Source organism: Artemia sp. Qi Xiang Cuo, chromosome 11 (genome assembly GCF_049724085.1).
Source record: "Artemia sp. Qi Xiang Cuo chromosome 11, ASM4972408v1, whole genome shotgun sequence".
Classification (NCBI taxonomy): Eukaryota; Metazoa; Arthropoda; class Branchiopoda; order Anostraca; family Artemiidae; genus Artemia; species Artemia sp. Qi Xiang Cuo.
The window spans coordinates 41,183,977-41,204,229 of NC_142804.1; the positions used below are offsets into that span (position 1 = coordinate 41,183,977).

The 20,253-nt window shown below is 32.4% G+C and overlaps 2 protein-coding genes across 6 annotated transcripts in view; both read right to left on the bottom strand.

Moving 5' to 3' along the window:
- LOC148946978 (DNA-binding protein Ewg-like) overlaps nt 1-20,253 on the bottom strand; it is a 191,810-nt gene that overhangs the window by 130,174 nt on the left and 41,383 nt on the right. The gene's annotated exons all lie outside the window — the stretch shown is intronic.
- Nucleotides 61-13,136, bottom strand: LOC148946979 (uncharacterized). Its single transcript, XM_089097112.1, has 4 exons — nt 13,119-13,136; nt 9,454-9,699; nt 8,588-8,801; nt 61-68 (listed from the first exon to the last, which is right to left on the bottom strand). Exons 1-4 carry the CDS (start codon nt 13,134-13,136, stop codon nt 61-63), a joined length of 486 nt encoding a protein of 161 aa, XP_088953238.1.

Sequence of the window (20,253 nt, forward strand, 5' to 3'; positions counted from 1 at the left end):
TTTTTGATTGAATCCAAAAAAAAAAGGCACTAAATGACGTGACATTATGGGTTTGATAGTTTAAATTGCTAGAAAAAAGAATTTATAGCAATTCAACTACAAATATTAACAAAAAAAAACTATATATCTGAATGTGTTGTGTATCATGACAGGAGTTGGCTATGATTTTAAAATAATGTTTTTTTTTTCCCATATAATATAAAGATTATTATTTTTATATTTTATTTGGAGTGTTTTTTTTAAAAAAAAAAAAACATAATAGTTAATTTTAAAACCCTTTATATACAATCTTTGATCTTGTCCAAAAAAAAGGCTATCATGAACGTTCTATATAGTTTGATGTAGTTAATAGTTCTATAGACAATAAAGGGAAGCAATAAAAATTCAAATATTACAAACAAACCTATGGTACTTAAGTATGTGTTACCAATTACAGTATAGTGCTATCATTTTCAAATCATGTTTTTTTTTCCAACGAGCAGATAAAAAGTATTAATATGAAATTTTATTGGTAATTTCTATTGCGATATAAACGAATGGTTCACCTTACCTATAAAAATATTATAAAAAAAAACTTTATCTCTTAATGTGTTGTGTATCATTAGTTGAGATGGCTATCCTTTTCAAAAGATGTTTTTTTTTCCCCGGAGCAGATAAAGATTATTAATATGAATTTTTTTTTGGTTGATTGTTTGTAGAAAAAAAAAACCATAATATGTCATGCGTTTTTTGATAGTTTAATGTTATTATACGAATTGCATTTTGGACGCGGGGTCGGGGGGGTGCTGGAAGGCGGGGACGTGCCGGGGGGATGTGCCCCGGGCCCGAGAAGCATCGCGGGAAGCGATTTGAATTTCTTTCGTTGAAAAGCAAGAGCTGGAATATTTCAGTAGTGTTTGCTTGTGGGTTACCTTGTCACAGTTACATTTTCTTGATTTTTCAATGTACATTTGAATCTCTTTCATTGAAATGCAAGAGTTGGAATATTTAAGTAGTGTTTGCTAGTGGGTTACCTTGTCAAAGTTAATTTTTCATGATTTTTCAAAGTTCATTTGAATCTCTTTAGTTGAAAAACAAGAGTTGGAATATTTCAGTAGTGTATGGTTATGGTATACCTTGTCAAAGTTACATTTTCATGATTTTTCAAAGTTCATTTTGAATTTCTTTCGTTGAAATGCAAGAGTTGGAATATTTCAGTAGTGTGTTACTGTAGTTTACCCTGTCACAGTTACATTTTCTTGATTTTTCAAAGTTCATTTTGAATTTCTTTCGTTGAAATGCAAGAGTTGGAATATTTCAGTAGTGTTTGGTCGTGGTTTACCTTGTCACAGTTACATTTTCTTGTTTTGTAAAATTTCAAAGAGATTTTATTTCTATTTTTTTAATTTTTATTTAATTTTAATATTTGATATTGCGATTTTTAAATATTAAAAGATCATTTAAATTTATTTTTAAAATATCAGTTCTAAGTTCTTATTTTGAATTGCATGTGTTGGAATATTTCAGTTGTGTTAGTTCTTGTTGCACAATATCATAGTTACAACTCATATATTTTTTAAAGTTCATTTTAATTTATTTCTTTTAAATTCAATATTTGGAATATTTAATTAGTGTTTTAGTGTTGTTTTCCTTGTCAATTTTTCATTATGTTTATTGTTAAATTGTCGTTTTGAAGTTCCTTATTTTAAATGATAGATTTGGAATATTTCATTAGTGTTTTATTTGGATATAACTTGTCACAGTTACATTTTATTGATTTTTCAATGTTAATTTTGAATTTCTTTCATTGAAACGCAAGAGTTGTAATATTTCAGTAGTTTTTGGTTGTGGTTTAAATTGTCACAGTTAAATTTTCTTGATTTTTCAAAGTTCATTTTGTATTTCTTTCGTTGAAATGCAAGAGTTGGAATATTTCAGTAGTGTCTGGTTTTGGTATACCTTGTCACAGTTAAAGTTTCTTGATTTTTCAATTTTCATTTTGAATTTATTTCTTTGAAATGCAAGAGTTGGAATATTTCAATAGTGTTTGGTTGTGGTCTACCTAGTCACAGTTAAATTTTCGTGATTTTTAAATGTTTAGTTTTTATTTCTTACACTGAAATTAAGGAGTTGTTATTTTTCATTATTTTATATATTTGGTTTACCATTTCAAATATAAATTGTCTTGATTTTTCAATTTTCAAAGTTTATTTAATTCAGTGAAATGAAAGAGTTGGACTATTTAAGAAATGTTTTTTTGTGGTTTAAATTGTCACAGTTACATTTTCTTGATTTTTAAAATATCATTTTGAATTTCTTTCGTGGAAATGTTAGAGTTTTTTTAGTTCAGTAGTTGTTTGTTATGATATACAGTGTAACATTTACATTTTACTGATTTTACAAAGTTCATTTTGAATTTCTTTCATTGAAATGCAAGAGTTGGAATATTTCAGTAGTAAGTGGTCGTGGTATACCTTGTCACAGTTACATATTCTTGATTTTTCAAAGTTCATTTTGAATTTCTTTCTTTGAAATGCAAGAGTTTGAATATTTCAGTTGCATTGGTTTGTTGTTTAACTTTTCAAAGTTATTTCTTCTTGATTTTTAAAATTTCATTTTTTATTTATTTAGTTGATATGCACGATTTTGACTATTTCAGTATTGGTTGGTTGTGGTTTAACTTGTCAAAGCTACATTTTCTTTTTTTTAATAGTTCATTTTGAATTTCTTTCGTTGAAAAGCAAGAGTTGGAATATTTCAGTAGTGTTTTGTGGTGCTTTAACTTGTCAATCTTACATTTTCTTGATTTTCAAATTTCAATTTTTATGTATTTCTTTTATTATAAATATTTTTTCGAGTGCATGAGATTTATCTTTTTTACGTACGTTTAAATGTTTAAGTTTAGTTTTAGTTAAAATTTAATTTTTAGAGTATGTATTTTTAATTCTATATTTTTAAAATTTAATAAGTGTCTTGTTGTTGTGTAAAAATACACAGTTACAGTCTATCGATTTTTCAAATTAATTTTTAATGTAATTAATTGAAATTCAATTATTGTTTTATTTCAGTAGTTTCTTTTTTTTTTTTACATTGTAAAAGTTACATTTTCTTGATTTTTCACATCTACTTTTTAATTTATTTCATTGAAAAGAACTATTTGGATTATGTATGTAGTTTCTTGTAGTGATTTAACATGTAAAAGTTAAATTTTCTTTATTTTTAACATTTCATTTTGAATTTCTTTCATTTAAAAGCAAGAGTTGAAATATTTAAGTAGTGTTTTGTCTTTTTTTACCTTTTAAGAGTTAATTTTTATTGATTTTCAAAGATCATTTTGAATTTCTTTAGCTTAAATTATCGTTTTGTAATATTTCAGTAGTGTTTGGGTATGGGTTACCTTGTCAAACTTATATTTTCTTGATTTTTCAAAGATCAGTTTAAATTATTTAGTTGAAATTCAGGAGATGGAATATTTCAGTAGTGTTTTGTTATGGTTTACCTTTGTCACAGTTACATTTTCTTGATTTTTAAAATTTCATTTTGAATTTCTTTCGTTGAAGTGCAAGAGTTGGAGTATTTCACTAGTGTTTGGTTATGGTTTACATTGTCAAGGGTATATAATCTAGATTTTCAAAATTAATTTTTAATTTATATAGTTTTAATTCAATAGTTTGACTATATAAGGAGTGTGTTTTTGTCGTTGAACTTGTAAAAGGTAAATTTTCTCTATTCTTAATACTTCTTTTTTTATATCTTTCTTTTTATTTCAAGTGTTGTACTATTCCAGTAGCGGGTGTAGGTTGTTTACATTGTCACATTTAAATTTTCTTGTTTTTTCAAAGTTAATTTTGAATTTCTTTCGTTTAAATGCACGATTTGGACTATTTAGCGAGTGTACGGTTGGGTTGTAAATTGTAACATGTACACTCATGTATACACATGTACACAAATGTGCTTATCATGAGCGCTCATGATAAGTTAAACTTACCCTGTACAGTGAGGATGGTTTGGTTAGACTCGATTCAGTTAGGTTAGATTAGACTAGGTTAGGTTAGCCTACGTACGCTTCACTTTGGTTAGCGTAGGTTAGGTGAGAGACATGCGAAAAGTTAGGTGTATGATTAGGTTAGGTTAGGTTAGGCCAGGTTAGGTTAAGTTAGGTTAGGCTAGGTTAGCCTACGTACGCTACGCGTACGTAGGCTAACCTAGCCTAACCTAACTTAACCTAACCTAGCCTAATCTAACCTAACCTAACCTAATCATACACCTAACTTTTCGCATGTCTCTCACCTAACCTAAGCTAACCTAAGTGAAGCGTACGTAGGCTAACCTAACCTAGTCTAATCTAACCTAACTGAATCTCGTCTAACCTAACCATACTCCCCGGACAGGGTTAGGTTAACTTATCATGAGCGCGCATGATAAGCAAATATGTGTAAATGTGTATACATGAGTGTACATGTGACACGGTAAACCCCAACCGTACACTAGTGAAATATTCCAACTATTTCATTAAAACGAAATAAATTCACAATGAACTTATAAAAAACAAGAAAATGTACATGTGACAAGTTAAACCACATGAACCCACTCCTTGACAAGTCAATCACTTGAAATTCAAAGAAAGAAATTCAAACTGTTTATTTAAAAAACGAGAAAATGTAAATTTGACATGGTAAAAGAAACCAACACCATAGTGATATATTCAAACTATGTAATTAAAAAGATATAAATTAAATATTAAGTTTGTAAGTCTATATAATGGAACTTTGACAATTTAATCCATAAACAAAAACTAGTGAAATAGTCAAACTCGTTCACTTCAACTTAATAAATTCAAAATGATCTATTAAAAATCATTAACTTTTAACTGTGAAAAGGTAAACCATATCCAGAAACTCCCGAAATATTCCAACACATGAATTTAAAATAAATATATTAAAATTATAATTGAAAAATAAATAAAATTTAACTGTGAAAAGGTAAACAATCACCAAACACTACTTAAATAGTACAAATCTTTAATTTAAACGTAATAAATACAAAAATGAGATTTGAAAAATCACTTAAATTTAACTCTGACATTTTAAATCACCACCAAACGCTAGTTAAATATTTCAACTCTATCTTTACAAAGAAGTAAATAAAAAACTACCCTTGAAAACTCAATAAAAAGTAACTGATACATTGTCAAAAAATACCAGACAATGCTGAAATGATCAAAATCCTGCATTACAACGAAATAAATTAAAAGTGATAAGTGAAAAATCTATAGACTGTAACTGTGAAAATGTAAAAAGAAAAAAGTCACTTCTTATATAAAACGAATCGTTCAATTAAAATAAATAAATAAAAAATTTAATTTTTAAAAAAAATTAAAATTAAACTCTTTCATTTTAAAAAAACACAAGAAACATTTTACATATTACAAATCTGTAATTTAAACTAAATAATTTCAAATTTAATATTTAAAAATAATGAAAATATTACTGTGAAATTTTAAAACACATGTAAAACACTAATTACATAATACATCTCGTTATTTTCAACGAAAGAAATTAAAAATGAAATATTAAAAATAAAGATTTTTTAACTTTGACACGTTAATCCACAACAAACAGGGTATGAAATAGTCAAACAATTTAATTTAAACGACAGAAATTAAATATTAAAATTTAAAAATCAATAAAATGTAGCTTTGGCAATTTAAACCACAACCACACTGGCATTAAATATTACAACAATTTCAAGAAGACTAATTAAATTCAAAATGAACTTTTAAATATAAAGAAAATGTCACTGGGACACTTTAAACCACAAACAAATTCTACTGAAATATTCCAACTCTAGCATTTCAACTAAATAAATTCAAAATTAGATTTTAAAAATCAATAAAATGTAAATTTGACAATTAAAAACAAGACAAAAACATAATTAAAGATTACAAATCTTTAATTTCAATTAAAGAAATTCAAATGAACTTTTGAGAAGCGTTAAAATGTAACTGTGACAATTTAAACAAGAACCAAAATCTAATGAAATAGTACAAATATTGCTTTTACACGAAATAAATACAAAATTGACTTTTAAAAATCAATATTTTTTAGATGTGACATTTTAAACCAAAACAAAACATTTATTAAATAGTAATAATCCTTCATTTCAATTAAATATATTAAATCTGAACTTTGAAAATTCAATAAACTGTAACTGTTACATTGTTAAAAACATCATAACACTACTGAAATATTCCAACTAATGCATTTCCATGACAGAAATTCAATATAAACATTGAAAAATCAAGAAAATGTAAATGTGACAAGGTAAACCAAAACCAAACACTATTGAAATATTCCATCTCTTCCATTTCAACTAAAGAAATTAAAAATGAACATTTAAAAATCAAGAAAATGTAACTGTGACAAGGAATACCAGAACCATACACTACTGAAATATTCCAACTCTTGCATTTCAACGAAAGAAATTCAAAATGAACTTTGAAAAATCAAGAAAATGTAACTGTGACAATTTAAACCACAACCACACACTACTGAAATATTCCAACTCTTGCATTTCAATGAAAGAAATTCAAAATGAACTATGAAAAATCCAGTAACTGTAACTTAGACAATTTAAACCCCAATCAAACACTAATGAAATAGTCCAAATCTTGAATTTCAAATAAGGAAATTCGAAATTAACTTTTAAAAATCAAGAAAATGTAAATTTGTCAAGGTAAACCCAGACAAAAAAATCGTTAAATATACAAACTCTTGAATTAAAAATAAATAAATAAAAATTTAATTGTAAAAATAGCGAACATTTAGATGTTAAACTGTAAAACATGACCAAACACTACTTAAATATTCCATATCTTGAATATCAAAGTCGTAAAATCGATAATAGATTTTAAAAATATATAAAATGTTACATGGCACAGTAAACCAACGAAATACAAATACTTAACTATAAAAAAAAGTTAATTAAAACTTTATAAATTCTTTTAGAAATATTAAAAAACTCGAAACTGTAACCGTGACAAGGTAAATAAATACAAAACACTACTGAAATAGTCCAAATCGTGCATTTCAAAGATATAAATTCAAAATGAACTATGAAAAATCAAGAAAATGTAACTGTGACATGGTAAACTCCAATAACACACTACTGAAATATTCCAACTCTTGCATTTCAACTAAAGATATTCAAAATGAACTTTGAAATATCATGAAAATGTAGCTATGACAAGGTAACCCACAAGCAAACACTAATGAAATATTCCAACTCTTGCATTTCAATGAAATAAATTCAAAATGAACTTTTAAAAATCAATAAAATGTAACTGTGAAATGTTAAACCACAATAAAACACTTATTACATATTCAAACTCTTTATTTTCAACTATATAAATTAAAATTAAATTTTGGAAATAAAGAAAATTTAACGTTGACATGGTAAAACTCAAGCAAACACTACTGAAATATTCCAGCTCTTGCTTTTCAACGAAAGAAATTCAAATCGCTTCCCGCGATGCTTCTCGAGGCCGTGGCGCCTCTCCCGGCCCGTCCCCCCCCCACAGCCCCCCCCCACCCCGTGACATATCTTATATTATTATAAGATATTTAAAATCTACAACAGGACAATTTTGGTTTTTTTTATGTTAAAAACATCACTACAAATAAAATTTCTTATTAAAACTTTTTATCTTAACTGGGAAGAAAAAACCAACCGTATGTTTAATTTGTTTAACTATAATCTAATGATTAAAACAAAATTATTTTATATAGTTTTTTTTTTGTAAAATTTTTTTTGGTACGTTTAAGAAAACGTTTATATAGAAATAGAAACTACCAATAAATTTTCATATTATTACTTTTTATCTGCTCTGTGGAAAAAAAAAACATGAAGTTTAAAGGAGAGCAATCTAATGTAATTAGAAAAAAAAACGGAATATATTTTGTTTTTTTTTTGTAACATTTGTATTGTCAATTCTAACAATTATTAAATATAGCAAAATATACTATAAAACATAAAAAAGACCAGTATTAATCGACCTTTTTTTGTCCTAGAAAATCAAAATTATAAAAAGGGCGAATAAATGAAATAGTAGATTTTGTTTATTGTAAAAAAATTCCTCCAATAAAATTTCAAATTAATTAACTTTATCTGATATTTGAAAAAAAACATGCATTTACTATTTTCGACATATAATCTACTTATACAACAATACTTAATTTTTATAGTTTTTTTTTTTTTTTGTAATATTTGTAGATTCGCTTCTAACAATTATCTTAAATAGAACTATATAATACCAAACCCAGAAAATAAACGAAATACTTGCCTTTTTTTGTCTTCAATAAAAAAAATTATAAAAATTTTGAAATCGTTCACTTGACATGATTCAAAAGGGAGAACATTATATTTCCTTTGGGGAGAAAAAATCACTCAATATCCCCGCTGAGATATATTTATACGTAAGTTTCTAATATTGTTCTGGTGGAAAAAGGCATATATTCGTTTTATTAGCGCGAGGGATAATTCTATATATAAAAGTTAAAATTGATTAAATTTTTATATGTATAAATATCTTTGAATAAAGATGGCATACAGCTAGAGCGTTGGAGTGTGTATGGAACGGCGTCGCTCTGTTCCTGTGTGACTGGGTCGGCTATGTCATGATCGTGCATAGGTGAGACCGTAGGGTTCTCCATATTAAAAGAAGCCATGCATTCTCTTTTCGGTTTTCGACCGGACTGTATGGTGGCTGCCTCGTCCACTGTTGCTTTCTTGGGTGGTGGGGGTATGCATTCTTCACAATTGTCCTTAAAAAGAAGAGAAAAAGTTAGTATCTAAATAATTTGCCCCCCTTTTTCCACAGAAGAAAAATTAGTACGCCCAAAAGCTAACCTAGCCATAATTTTGTCTAGAAAGCACTTATCACAATGAAGTCCCCCTCTCCCTTTTCAGCAATGTCGTAAAAATATTTGTTAGCAATTATTTTTGGGAAAAAACTCGTTTCACTCCTCCAACTACAGGTTGCGTTGGCCTGCGCGTCCCGACCGCCACAGCGACCGCCCCCCCTGTATACGATAAACAATAATAGTCAAGTTATAAAAACAGCTTGTTGAGATAAAAAAAATCTAGTTCTATCAGTAATTGACAAGAAATTAACGAAAAATATTATTATGAGGTTGAAGAGATAGCGAAAATGCCTACAGTGGGGCCAGAGAAAATATGAAAGATTAGAAAAAAAAGAGTGGTTTTATTTGAAAAAGAAAAAAAAAAAAAAAATTACATTATATTTATATATCTCACAGTGAGGGGGGGGGGGGAGCAGAGAAATTTAAAAAAATGGTTGGGGCGGGGGGTTAATATTTTAATATCTCTGAGACAGACACACACAAACACTTTTACAGCGCGATTAAAAATGGATTTGTTTAGATATTTCTAAAAGTTAGGTAAAAAAATGCTCACATTTGCAAATTCCGGCTGCAGTTGAGTGCCTGAAGGCCCAGGCGAAGCATGCTGGACCACCTGACCTTGTGTAGGTGGGACAGCTCTTGAAGGCAACACATGATGGAAAGTGAACGGGCCGACGGCGTTACATTCTTGCACCGATGTGGCAGCAGGGTTCTCCAACCAGTGGCTGGCGTGCTGTGGGGCTGCCTCACCCTCCCTTGCTTTTATAGGTGGAGTGGCCATATATTCTTCATAATTGTCCTAAAAAGAAGAGAAACAGTTAGTATCTAAATAATTCGCCCCCTTTTTTTACAGAAAGAAAGTTCGCACCCTCATCCATTCAATTTGTTTAGTTTATCACTAAAAAAGCAAAAAGTAAAAAAATTTCGTGAACTATAATCGTTGAATCATTGTTGAATATGAGAAAGAAGAATTATGGCCCACTGAGCCATTCAAAAGCCGTCCTAGTTTGTATATTTATCACACCCCCCAGACAAAATCAGCCCACGGCCAATAACCCCCCCGCAAATAACCAAGCGAAACGACATGGACAAATATCCCCTCCCCCCCACCACCGACAGATATCGACTAAATTTTATTCTTTGTATTATGGGACACTGAATAAATCAAAAGACGGCCTATTTTTTATATTTATAATACACCCCCGAAAAAAACAGTCCACGGCACATAAACCCCACGGAAAATATCCCTGAGACAAAAGACATGGGAAAATATCCCCTCCCCCCCCCCCCAAAGTAACGTTAAAAATGAAATTAAATTTACAAAAAAACGTTAAAAAAATTTCGTGAAATATACTAATTGCATCCTTTTTTGAATCTGAGAATTACGGCTCACTGAATCGTTCAAAGGCCGGCCTATTTTTTATATTTATCACACCCCCCAGAAAAACAGACCACTGAACTTAACTCCACGGAAAATACCCCTGAGAAAAAAGAACTTTTAAAAAATTCCCCTCCCCCCCCCACCGACCTATATTTGTAAAAATAGCTGCAAATTACTCCTCATAGATCAATGTCAATTTGTCTTAAAACCACTCAAACTGAAATTTAAATTGATGACAAATTTTTATGTAAAAGGGCCCTTTAGGTTTTCTAAAGTACTGTCTAATTAATCGTTAAATATAATGTTTTTTGTCGTGGCATATTACAATTTTTTTCAGCTTAAGCTTTTGCTCTAAAAAATCATCTTTATATTTAACATAATTAGAGACTTTAAAAAGGGGTTCAATCAATAATCAGCTAAGTAAATCATTGCAATAACTCTGTAAGTCAAGCCATAGCAGACAGTCTCTTATGTGAATGACAGACAGTCGACAGTTGCTTTTAGATAAGATCCGGAATTTATCAAAAACAGAATTATGGTCGTAAACAGAGGGGGAAGGACGGCGGGGGTTTACGTACCGAAAAAAGAGCGTCTTTTACGCCTTTTATCGAGTATGAACATCATATAGTGGCGTTTGTATAGGGGTGGGGGGGGGGTTTACCCCAATATAGTAGAGGGTGACCACGGAAAAAAATTTTATTTTGAAAATAAAAAATGAAAACAGAACTAAAATTGCTAATTGTAGTTGCCAAGACTTCAACTTCATCAAATTGATCCATTGTTGTTTACACAGCGTCAAAATACTTTCTGATAATTTAATCACATTGCATACCCGTTATATACGAAATCTCAAGGGCGAATTGTTATGTAACGGGGAAAATCATATGTAAGCACGTCTCTGATTGGCTGAGAAGGGGTATGTATAAGACTCGTTGATTGGTTGAGAAGGAACCATGTGATCTAACTGTTTCCTATTCCAGGACACCATGACATTCAACCCTAGCATGCACATGTCAAAAACAGCACTAATAAATAAATCCCTCAGACCTAAGATTAAAGAAGCCTTAATGTTTCGTAATTCCCCCATTCGTGAATCAATAATTCCCCCATCGATTATGTAAATCAAGTTCTCAGGTCAGGCTAGCCGAGAAAAACATCAAATAAATCGACCTTGGAAAAAGAGATTATTGAGCGATTACGTAATCTTTCCCCCTAGGGACTCTATGACCATATTGTTTCATAATTCCCCACGCTCGTGAATCAATAATTCCCCCCATCGATTATGTAAATCATCCCTCATGTCATTCGCACGTGGTCAAACAACAACAGATCGATTGACCTTGACACACATTATACTCGATCGATAATCCTTGAATAAATTACGTAAAAAAAAAGTTATAAGTGGCAGCAGGGGTGGGCGCTGGTACCCCCTCCTCTACTGAAATTGTAGAACTCTTGACACTCCAGGAGCCATTGACCTATTCAAAGGCCAAACATAAATTTTCTTGTATTGATATAAAAGCTATAGAAGAGAGCAAGCCATTATTAAGGGAATTCAGTCTTTTGTTGTATATAACGAATCTATGCTATAATCTATGGTATATCTTCATTTTTTTTTCATTTTACCGATGAGGCAATGATGATTTTGGATTGATTTGCTTGACTTGGCAATGTTGATTCTGTTGGTTTGTTGATTTTGTCTTAGCCGTTTGTAAAATCTCATGCTAAATGGCACTAATAAATGATATTATCCTATGAACCTAATGTTATTGGTTTTCTTTTTTGTCATTATTTTAACAAGACCAAACGTTGGCAGGGGAGTCTTCGGGACCAGGCCCTTTAAGAAATCTCAATATGTACAATCCTCTTATGTTTTTCATGTTAGATTGGGTCGACTAACGACGTTTCTTGACTATTGAGGTCCATGCGTTGGCCCTGAATGTTTCCAGCTTTGTTCAGACCCTGGGTCCCGTATTACCAAACTGAGCCTTCATCCGTAATAAGTGGCCTAGCCATTTTAACCTTTCTTTTGTTATAGTTTAAGAAAGAGGGATCGAACAGATGTTTGAAAATGAAATACGTAATATTAAAATACCGTCAATTCTAGGTTAGCCATTGAATACAGTAAAGTATTTATTATAGCATCAAGGGAAGAGTACACGACGGAATTTGTTAAACCAAGATTTTTTGACTAGTTCAAGGGCCAATAAATATAAAAGCAAAACTGAACATTCCACTATATTAGTTAATCAGCTCCACTCACATGCAGTACAACATATATTATTTTTTACATTAAAAACAAATATGAATTCTTGCCTTGGTACTGAGAAAATGTTTCAAATTATATGCTGTACCGAAAACCCATCATCAGACCGACATATAATCAACAATTCAAAGTATGTGCATTAAATAACCCGGGTGCACCCGAGAGCAACAGCTACTCATGGTCTTGCCCAGCCCAGAGACCAAATAGGGCACCCAGTACTTGAAACCATCTATATCTTCATCATTACACACAATCGTGACATACGGGCTTGGCAGACTACTGCTTTTTAAATGTAAATCGCTATGACAGGATTTAGATTTTTGTTCAACAAGGATCTTGGAGCGATGAGTTAGTGACTTGCTGAGATCTGCTTTACATATCTATAAACGGTTTTTGTTGACAACCGTGCGCTCCAAGCTCCAGGGATCATATATTGTTGCAGCTTCTTGTCCTTTAACACCTTGCCAATTTTTAGACAAAAATAGAACCCTTAGGCAATTTTGTCATTATTAATGATTTCTATTGACTGTTTTCAATAGTTCTTTTAGTGTAACTAATCATTACAGCTTACATATTTGTGCGCATACATTGTGTATCCATAATCTATGGAGCAAATGATTGTTAAGGCATTATTTATAACAATTGGCTATGACCAGTACTCTTTGATATCTTTTAAAATGTCAGAATTATTCCGTGGGGATAGTTCACACTCGCTGTGCCTCTTTGACATTATCCAACTAGTTACTTATTTCATAGCGAGGCTATCCAATTTTCTTTCAATAGAAAGGAAGACGGAGAGACAGGGGCTTTGGGCCCGTTTCGCTCATCAAATCTCGAGGTTTTTAAGGTTTGCCGATTTCTGATAAATAAATGCTCTAAATGTTGCTCGGAATCTGATATTACCCCCCCCCCCAGAAAGCTTATAAGTGTTTTACAAGAATCCATAAATATTTCCTTTTAGTGAATCGGAATCTTGTAAAATTAAAAATGATGAACTTCGGTTCCCCACAGAAAAATGAAAGTTTATTCCAGATCACCCCACTTAATTTGAGGGGAGGGTTGTGTGGCCTCGCACCCCCCCCCCCCCAAAAAAAAAAGAAATATCACATTTGTTAAGGGTTTTCCTATTTTTTTTTTAATTTCCCATGTAATTGGAAATCGGCATATTATTATCGTTATTATTATTGGTACTTTCCCATTATATGGGCACTTCGGCTATAGAAAGTCGAATGAATGCAGTGACGGAGGCTCGTAAAGCGGGTAATTGTTATCTAGATTGATAGAAGAGCGTGGTTTCTAATTGAATTTACAATATTTAAACTGCTGTTTTTTGGGGTTTAGGGGGAGAAAAAGGTACCTAGGTTAGGTTACGTATCCAATATATGCAATGCTTTAACCTGATTTTTGTTCTGAAATTTCTATTATATAGCATTAAAAGTGCCCATTAGATGAGGTTTGCCCCCTCCTGGAATTCAGCTTATGAGCGCCTTTGTTCAAGTCTGAGGGCTACCATTATCAAAGAATATCAAAATAACACTTCTACGAGAGCATCTAACTCGAAAATCAAAGGCAACAAGAAATAAACATACAACAATTGAAATTGTATAATAGGCTACAGATAAGATCTTGATTTAATCTATCATCGCTAGTCGACTTAATATATGTTTTGATGATATGGAAAAAGACTTGTCCTTCCATCAGAGAGAAACTATATGACGACTGATTCCCAATGTCGAGTAATCTCTACGAATCGAAGCTGATAGGAAAAAGGGATCTTAAAGAATAATTCATTTAAATTCGGCCGCCTTTTTCACTTCTTTTATGTCCCATTTTCTTGTAGAATTCAAGTATTAGATAATTAGTGGGGATTGTCAATCTAATTTTGAAGCAACCCAGAACACCCTCAAGAGAAGATCACGGTTTACTTTACCATCGTTACTTGACTTAATCTATTTTTGGTCGATATGGGAAAGGACCTTTGCTTCCATCGAAAAGAGATTAAAGGATGCCTGATTTCGAACCATCTTATCGCGAATTCTCTACGAGTCAAGTATGATAGGAAAAAATTACCTTAAAGGTTGAGTTGCCGTTCCTAGTGTTTTATCTTTTTTCTTAAATTTAGGGATTTTTTCCTGATGTACCGCGTAAATTCAAGCAAATAAATCGTCCAGGCAGGGGCGGATCTAGAATTTTTAGGGGGGATAGGTTGATCCGATAAACTTGCGTTAGGAGCAAGTTTAATTAACGCAAACTTGCGCTAATTAAGTAAACTATACTACTTTAGACTACGTTAGGGGGGCGGGTCCCCCTGGATCCGCCACTGCGTCCTGGAGGCTGATTGTTGAAATAAAAAGGGGCGTTTTAGCAAAAACTTTACTGGCAGCCAATGAAAACCAAAAACTATCCTGTTTGTTCTGTCCCAGAAACCATAGTTAATCAAAACTGGGTTATTCAAATTTGATAGAGACTGGGTTTACAAAATTTGTACGCGCCGATTTGCATGAAGCGGTACTACCTAATTAGGTCGTAATATGGTGGTAAGCCATCATAACAAGGCAGCTAATTAGCCATCTCGTTATGGAATATTTCAATCGAGTGATAAAAGCTTGATCCCTGCTTCATTTTTGGTCGTTTATTTTTACTTTATCCTTGTGAAGGTTCAGTTACAGCTTTGACATTTAGTGGTCAACATGTTTTAGACTTGAACTAAACCCTTTGTAAAGCAAGTTTTTTTCCTTTGCTATCTTAAGAAAGCTCCCTTTCCTCAATCCGTCAAATATGTTAATGTAATTTATATATTCAGTTTTTAAGTAAAGCTACTAAGGGGCTGCTGATTGAATAAAGGCCCACCATGAGATGGCCAGAAAGGCACAATTGGAGCTCGAGAGAGACATGGAGGCATATTTTCAGAACAATTTTTGCTTCTCCTGAGCATTTTAGAAAGTCAGACTTAACGCATTTCGTATTTCCAAAGCCGAACTGTTGCCGAAATTCTGTGTTTTATATAACAGAAGCTATTGTGTGATACCACCTAGAGACTCTTCATCATTTTTTACCTCATTTTACTAACGAGGAAATATTTTGATTTTTTCAGCTTCTAAAAATTGTCAGGAACATAGATTAGTGGATGGTGGTGGGGGGGGGGATACTTGCCCTTCCTTGATTTCAAAAATATTACTTCATCTTCGGAAGTATATCATAGGCAGCGCAATAGCGCTGCCTATGTAAAGAACGATATTTTAACGATGTATTATTTATTTATTTTTTTGGTCTTTTGGTTTCATAGTTTGTTTTAGACCAGGGCACCTCGTATCGAAGGAGTTGTCGTAGGAACTTCAAAAAGGGCTCATTCGCTTGGAAATTGGAAGGGCTTGTGCCCTTTTTAATAGCCGACAGTAATTGGAAGAAAACTAACACCCCTTCCACACCCACCATTTACCCAAACACATCCAATCCAAATTTTGAGATAACTATTTTGTTCAACGTAGTTGAAAGATCTGGAAATTATGTCTTTGAGGAGAACACTCCCCTCACAGCCCTCAGGGCAAGGGTTGTAAGTTATGCCCTGGGGGCATACAAGGTCTTTATAGAAAGCGTTGTCGTAGAAATTTTAAAAAGGGCTCATTCACTTGGAAATTCAAAGGGCCAGTACCCTTTTTAATAGTCGAAAGTGATTGAAAGGCAAATTGAAACCCCCCTCTCACGCCCACCATTTCATAGGCAGCGCGATACCGCTGCCTATGCTGCCTATTCGCAAGGCCAGAACATAATCTGCACTTTACTGAAAAAAGAATGTGCATTGTCAGTTTAATATACAAATACTGATATTTATTAATCAAAATTTTAATACTATTTGATTTATTAAAGTTATAAAAGTAAAAACATTGGCATTTTTTTTCACTAAAGTACAAATTATGCTCCGGCCTTGGGAATGTATAGGGATTGTGAGTCTAATTTTTGTTAGTTTCTGCTCATTTGGAGTTTGACTTGCTCATTTATTGTTATATCTGTTTGTTTTGTGTTTCTTTTATTTATTGACGCTGATTTTTGGTAGTTTTACGCTTGGTAGATTATTTGATTCTATTTTTGCTTGTTTTTGGTTTAATGGAGTTCTTTACTTTTATTTGAAAAACTTATTTTGTGGAAAAAGTTTTTTTTAATTAATCCCAAAACACATCCAATCAAAATTTTTAGATAGACATTTTTTTCAATGTAGTTGAAAGTTCTGGAGATTACGTCTTTGAGGATGACAACCCCCCCACAGCCCTCAGGGCAAGGGTTGAAAGTTATGCCCTGGGGACATAAAAGGTTTTTTTTATAGAAAACGTTGTTGCAAAAACTTCAAAAAGGGCTCATTCGATTGGAAATTGAAATGGCTAGTGCCCTTTTTAATAGTTGAAAGTGATTGGAGGGCAACTAACCCCCTCTCACGTCTGCCATTTCCCCAAACACATGCAATCAAAATCTTGAGATATCCATTTTGGTCAACGTAGTTGAAAGTTCTGGAATTTTGTTCAACGTAGTTTAAAGTTCTTGAAATTAGGTCTTTGAGGATTGCACCCCCACAACCCTCAGGGCAAGGGTTGTAAGCTATGTCCTGGGGGAATATAAGGTTCTTATAGAATGTGTTATCGTAGAAACTTCAAAAAGGGCTCATTCGATTGGAAATTCAAAGGGCTAGTGCCCTTTTCAATAGTCGAAAGGGATTGGAGGGCAACTAGCTCTCCTCTCACCCCTGCCATTTGCCCGAACACATTCAATCAAAATTTTGAGATAGTCATTTTGCTAAACGTAGTTGAAAGGTCCGGAAATTATGTCTTTGAGGATAACAAATCCCTCACAACCCCCACGGCAATAGTTTTAAGTTATGCCCTGGGGTCTTGTAAGGTTTTTTATAGAAAGCGTTGTCGTAGAAACTTTAAAAAGGATTCATTCAATTGGGACTCGCGAAGGCTAGTGTCCTTATTAATAGTCAAAAGTGATCGGAGGGCGAATGCCCCCAACGCCCATCATTTTCCCAAACACTTCCTATCAACATTTTGATATAGCCATTTTGTTGAACGTAGTTGAAGGTTTTGGAAATTATGCCTTTGAGTAAGACACCACAGCCCTTAGGGCTAAGGTTGTAAGTTATGCCCTGGGGTTGTATAAGGTCTCTTATAGAAAGCGTTTTCGTAAGAACTTAAAAAAGGCCCATTCGATTGGAAATTGAGAGGGCTATTGCGTTTTTTAATAGTCGAAAGTAATCGGAGGAAGAATCCCCCCACGCCCATCATTTCCCCAAACATTTCCGATTGACATTAAATATGACCTTTTGTTCAACGTAGTTGAAAGGTCTGGAAATTATGTCTTTGAGAATGAAAAGCCTCCCCCTACGGCCCTCAGGGCAAGGGCTGCAAGTTATGCCCTTGGATCATATAATGTTTTTATAGAAAGTTTTGTCGTAGAAGCTTCAAAAAGGGCTCATTCGATTGGAAATTGAGAGGACTAGTGCCTTTCTTATTAGTTGAAAGTGATCAGAGGGCACATGCACCCCCCCCCCCCACGCCCATCATTTCCCCAAACATTTCCAATCAAAATTTTGAGATAGCCATTTTGTTCAAAGTATTTGAAAGATCTGGAAATTATGTCTTTGAGGATAACAAATCCCTCCAGCCCTCAGGGCAAGGGTTGTAACCTTATATGCCCTGGGGACATATAAGGTTTTTTATAGAAAACAGGGTCATATAAACTTCAGACGGTGCTAATTGGATTGGTAATCAGACGATCTAGTGCTCTTTTTAAGAGTCAAAGTAATCGGAGGGCAGCTACCTCTACCCCCCCCCCCCCCCCACACACGTCATATTGTCCCGAAATGCATCGTATAGAAATTTTGAGATAGCCATTCTATTCAAAATAGTCTAAACATCATATAACAAGGCTTTTCGGGTTGAAACAAACCTCAGAGATAAGGAGCAAGGGTTGTAAGTTATGCCCAGGGGGTATTTAAGGTTTTTATGGAAGGAATGGTTGTTAAAATTTAGAAGAGGCTCATTCTTTTTCCCTGAAAAAAAAACTATCAATATAAAACGAACAGAAATTAAATAAAAAGAACTTTTTCACAAAATAAGTTTTTCGAAAAAAGTAAAGAACTCCATTAAACCAAAATGAACAAAAATAAAATCAAATAATCTACCAAGCATACAACTACCACTAATGAAACTCAAAACAATGAAACTCAAAACAAACTAAGTAAATGAAACTCAAAACAAACAGAAATTAAAATAAATAGCAGAGTCAAACTCAAAACGAGCAGCAATTAATATGAGTAGGGTTCTAAAACCTTATGCTTTCTCAAAGCCAGACTATAATTTGTACTTTACCGAAAAAAAATCTTTTAAATATTTTAATTGTTATAACTTTAAGAAATCAAAAATTAATTAAGATTTTAAGGAATAAATATCAGCATATGTATATTAAACTGGCAGGGTTTTAGAACCCTACTCATATTAATTTCTCCTCGTTCTGAGTTTGACTTGTTATATATTTTAGTTTCTGTTTATTTTGGTTTTTTTTATTTATTGATACTGATTTGTGCCAGTTGTATGCTTGGTAGATTATTTGATTCTAATTTTGTTCATTTTTGGTTTAAGGGAGTTCTTTCCTTTTTTTGAAAAACTTGTTTTGTGGAAAAAGTATTTTTAGTTAATAATAGAAAGAAATCAGTCTTCCATACTATTTTGTGAATTAGAGCCACTGACACCTGTAGGTTTTACTGATAAAAGTGTATAGTGGCGTCAATTCACGAAAATTTAGGGGGGTATATTTTACAATTTCAGGGAGGCAAATCCGTCTTTTTTCTTTTTTTTCAAATTAAGTTACAGAAAAAAATTAATCCTCTGCTGGTGTCCCAGTGCTAGATCAACTAGAACAGCCTAAAAAAAGATTGGTTTCAAAACTGGTAGAGAAAAAATGGGATCTTTAACGGGTAACGAAAAAATTGTAAAAAGGAAAAGTGAATAATTTGGCAAGACTACTAGCCAGTAGCCACCGCACAGATCGGCGGGATAAACCAGGGGGTGTCAATTCAGGAAAATGCTAAAGGTGTTGTAAGGAATTTTTCCGATTAAAGAAAAAGGATACAAAAAGAATACGGAATACAAAAAAAAACATAAAATATCATTTCAGGATTTGTTCTATTACTAAAAATCTGAAACACCCTAACAAATTCCTGATCTGTATTACTTAACTTAACGTAAGGAATGGATACGTAAGAATGTAAAACGGTCAATGATTGGTCAGCTAAAAATAGTTCTTCAAGCAGAAATAAGTTTACATTCTTAATAATGTCAAGTAAACTAAAGCGATCGGCCGACTTATTCAATGCAAAACTACGTTACTAGTTTCTGTCCTCCCATAGGGATGATATCAAATATATTACATTCAAACAAACGGTGCAGTCTTAGTTTTAATTGCTAGACCTAAAACTTTTTTTTAACTAGTTTCCCTCTTTTACGCAGTTACTAGTTCCCTAAACGCCCGTAAAATTTGGGTTTCATCATTTGGAACCTAAGAGGAAGTCACTAGTAATAAACATCTTTAAAGTACTTGTACATCTCTAAAGTGCTTGTTAAACGAGAAATGCTCACGTTTAAATTGTGGCTAATGAAGAGGAAGAAGTTACATTTAATGTTTTAAGATTTTCTTTTTTACTGAAATATATTGGC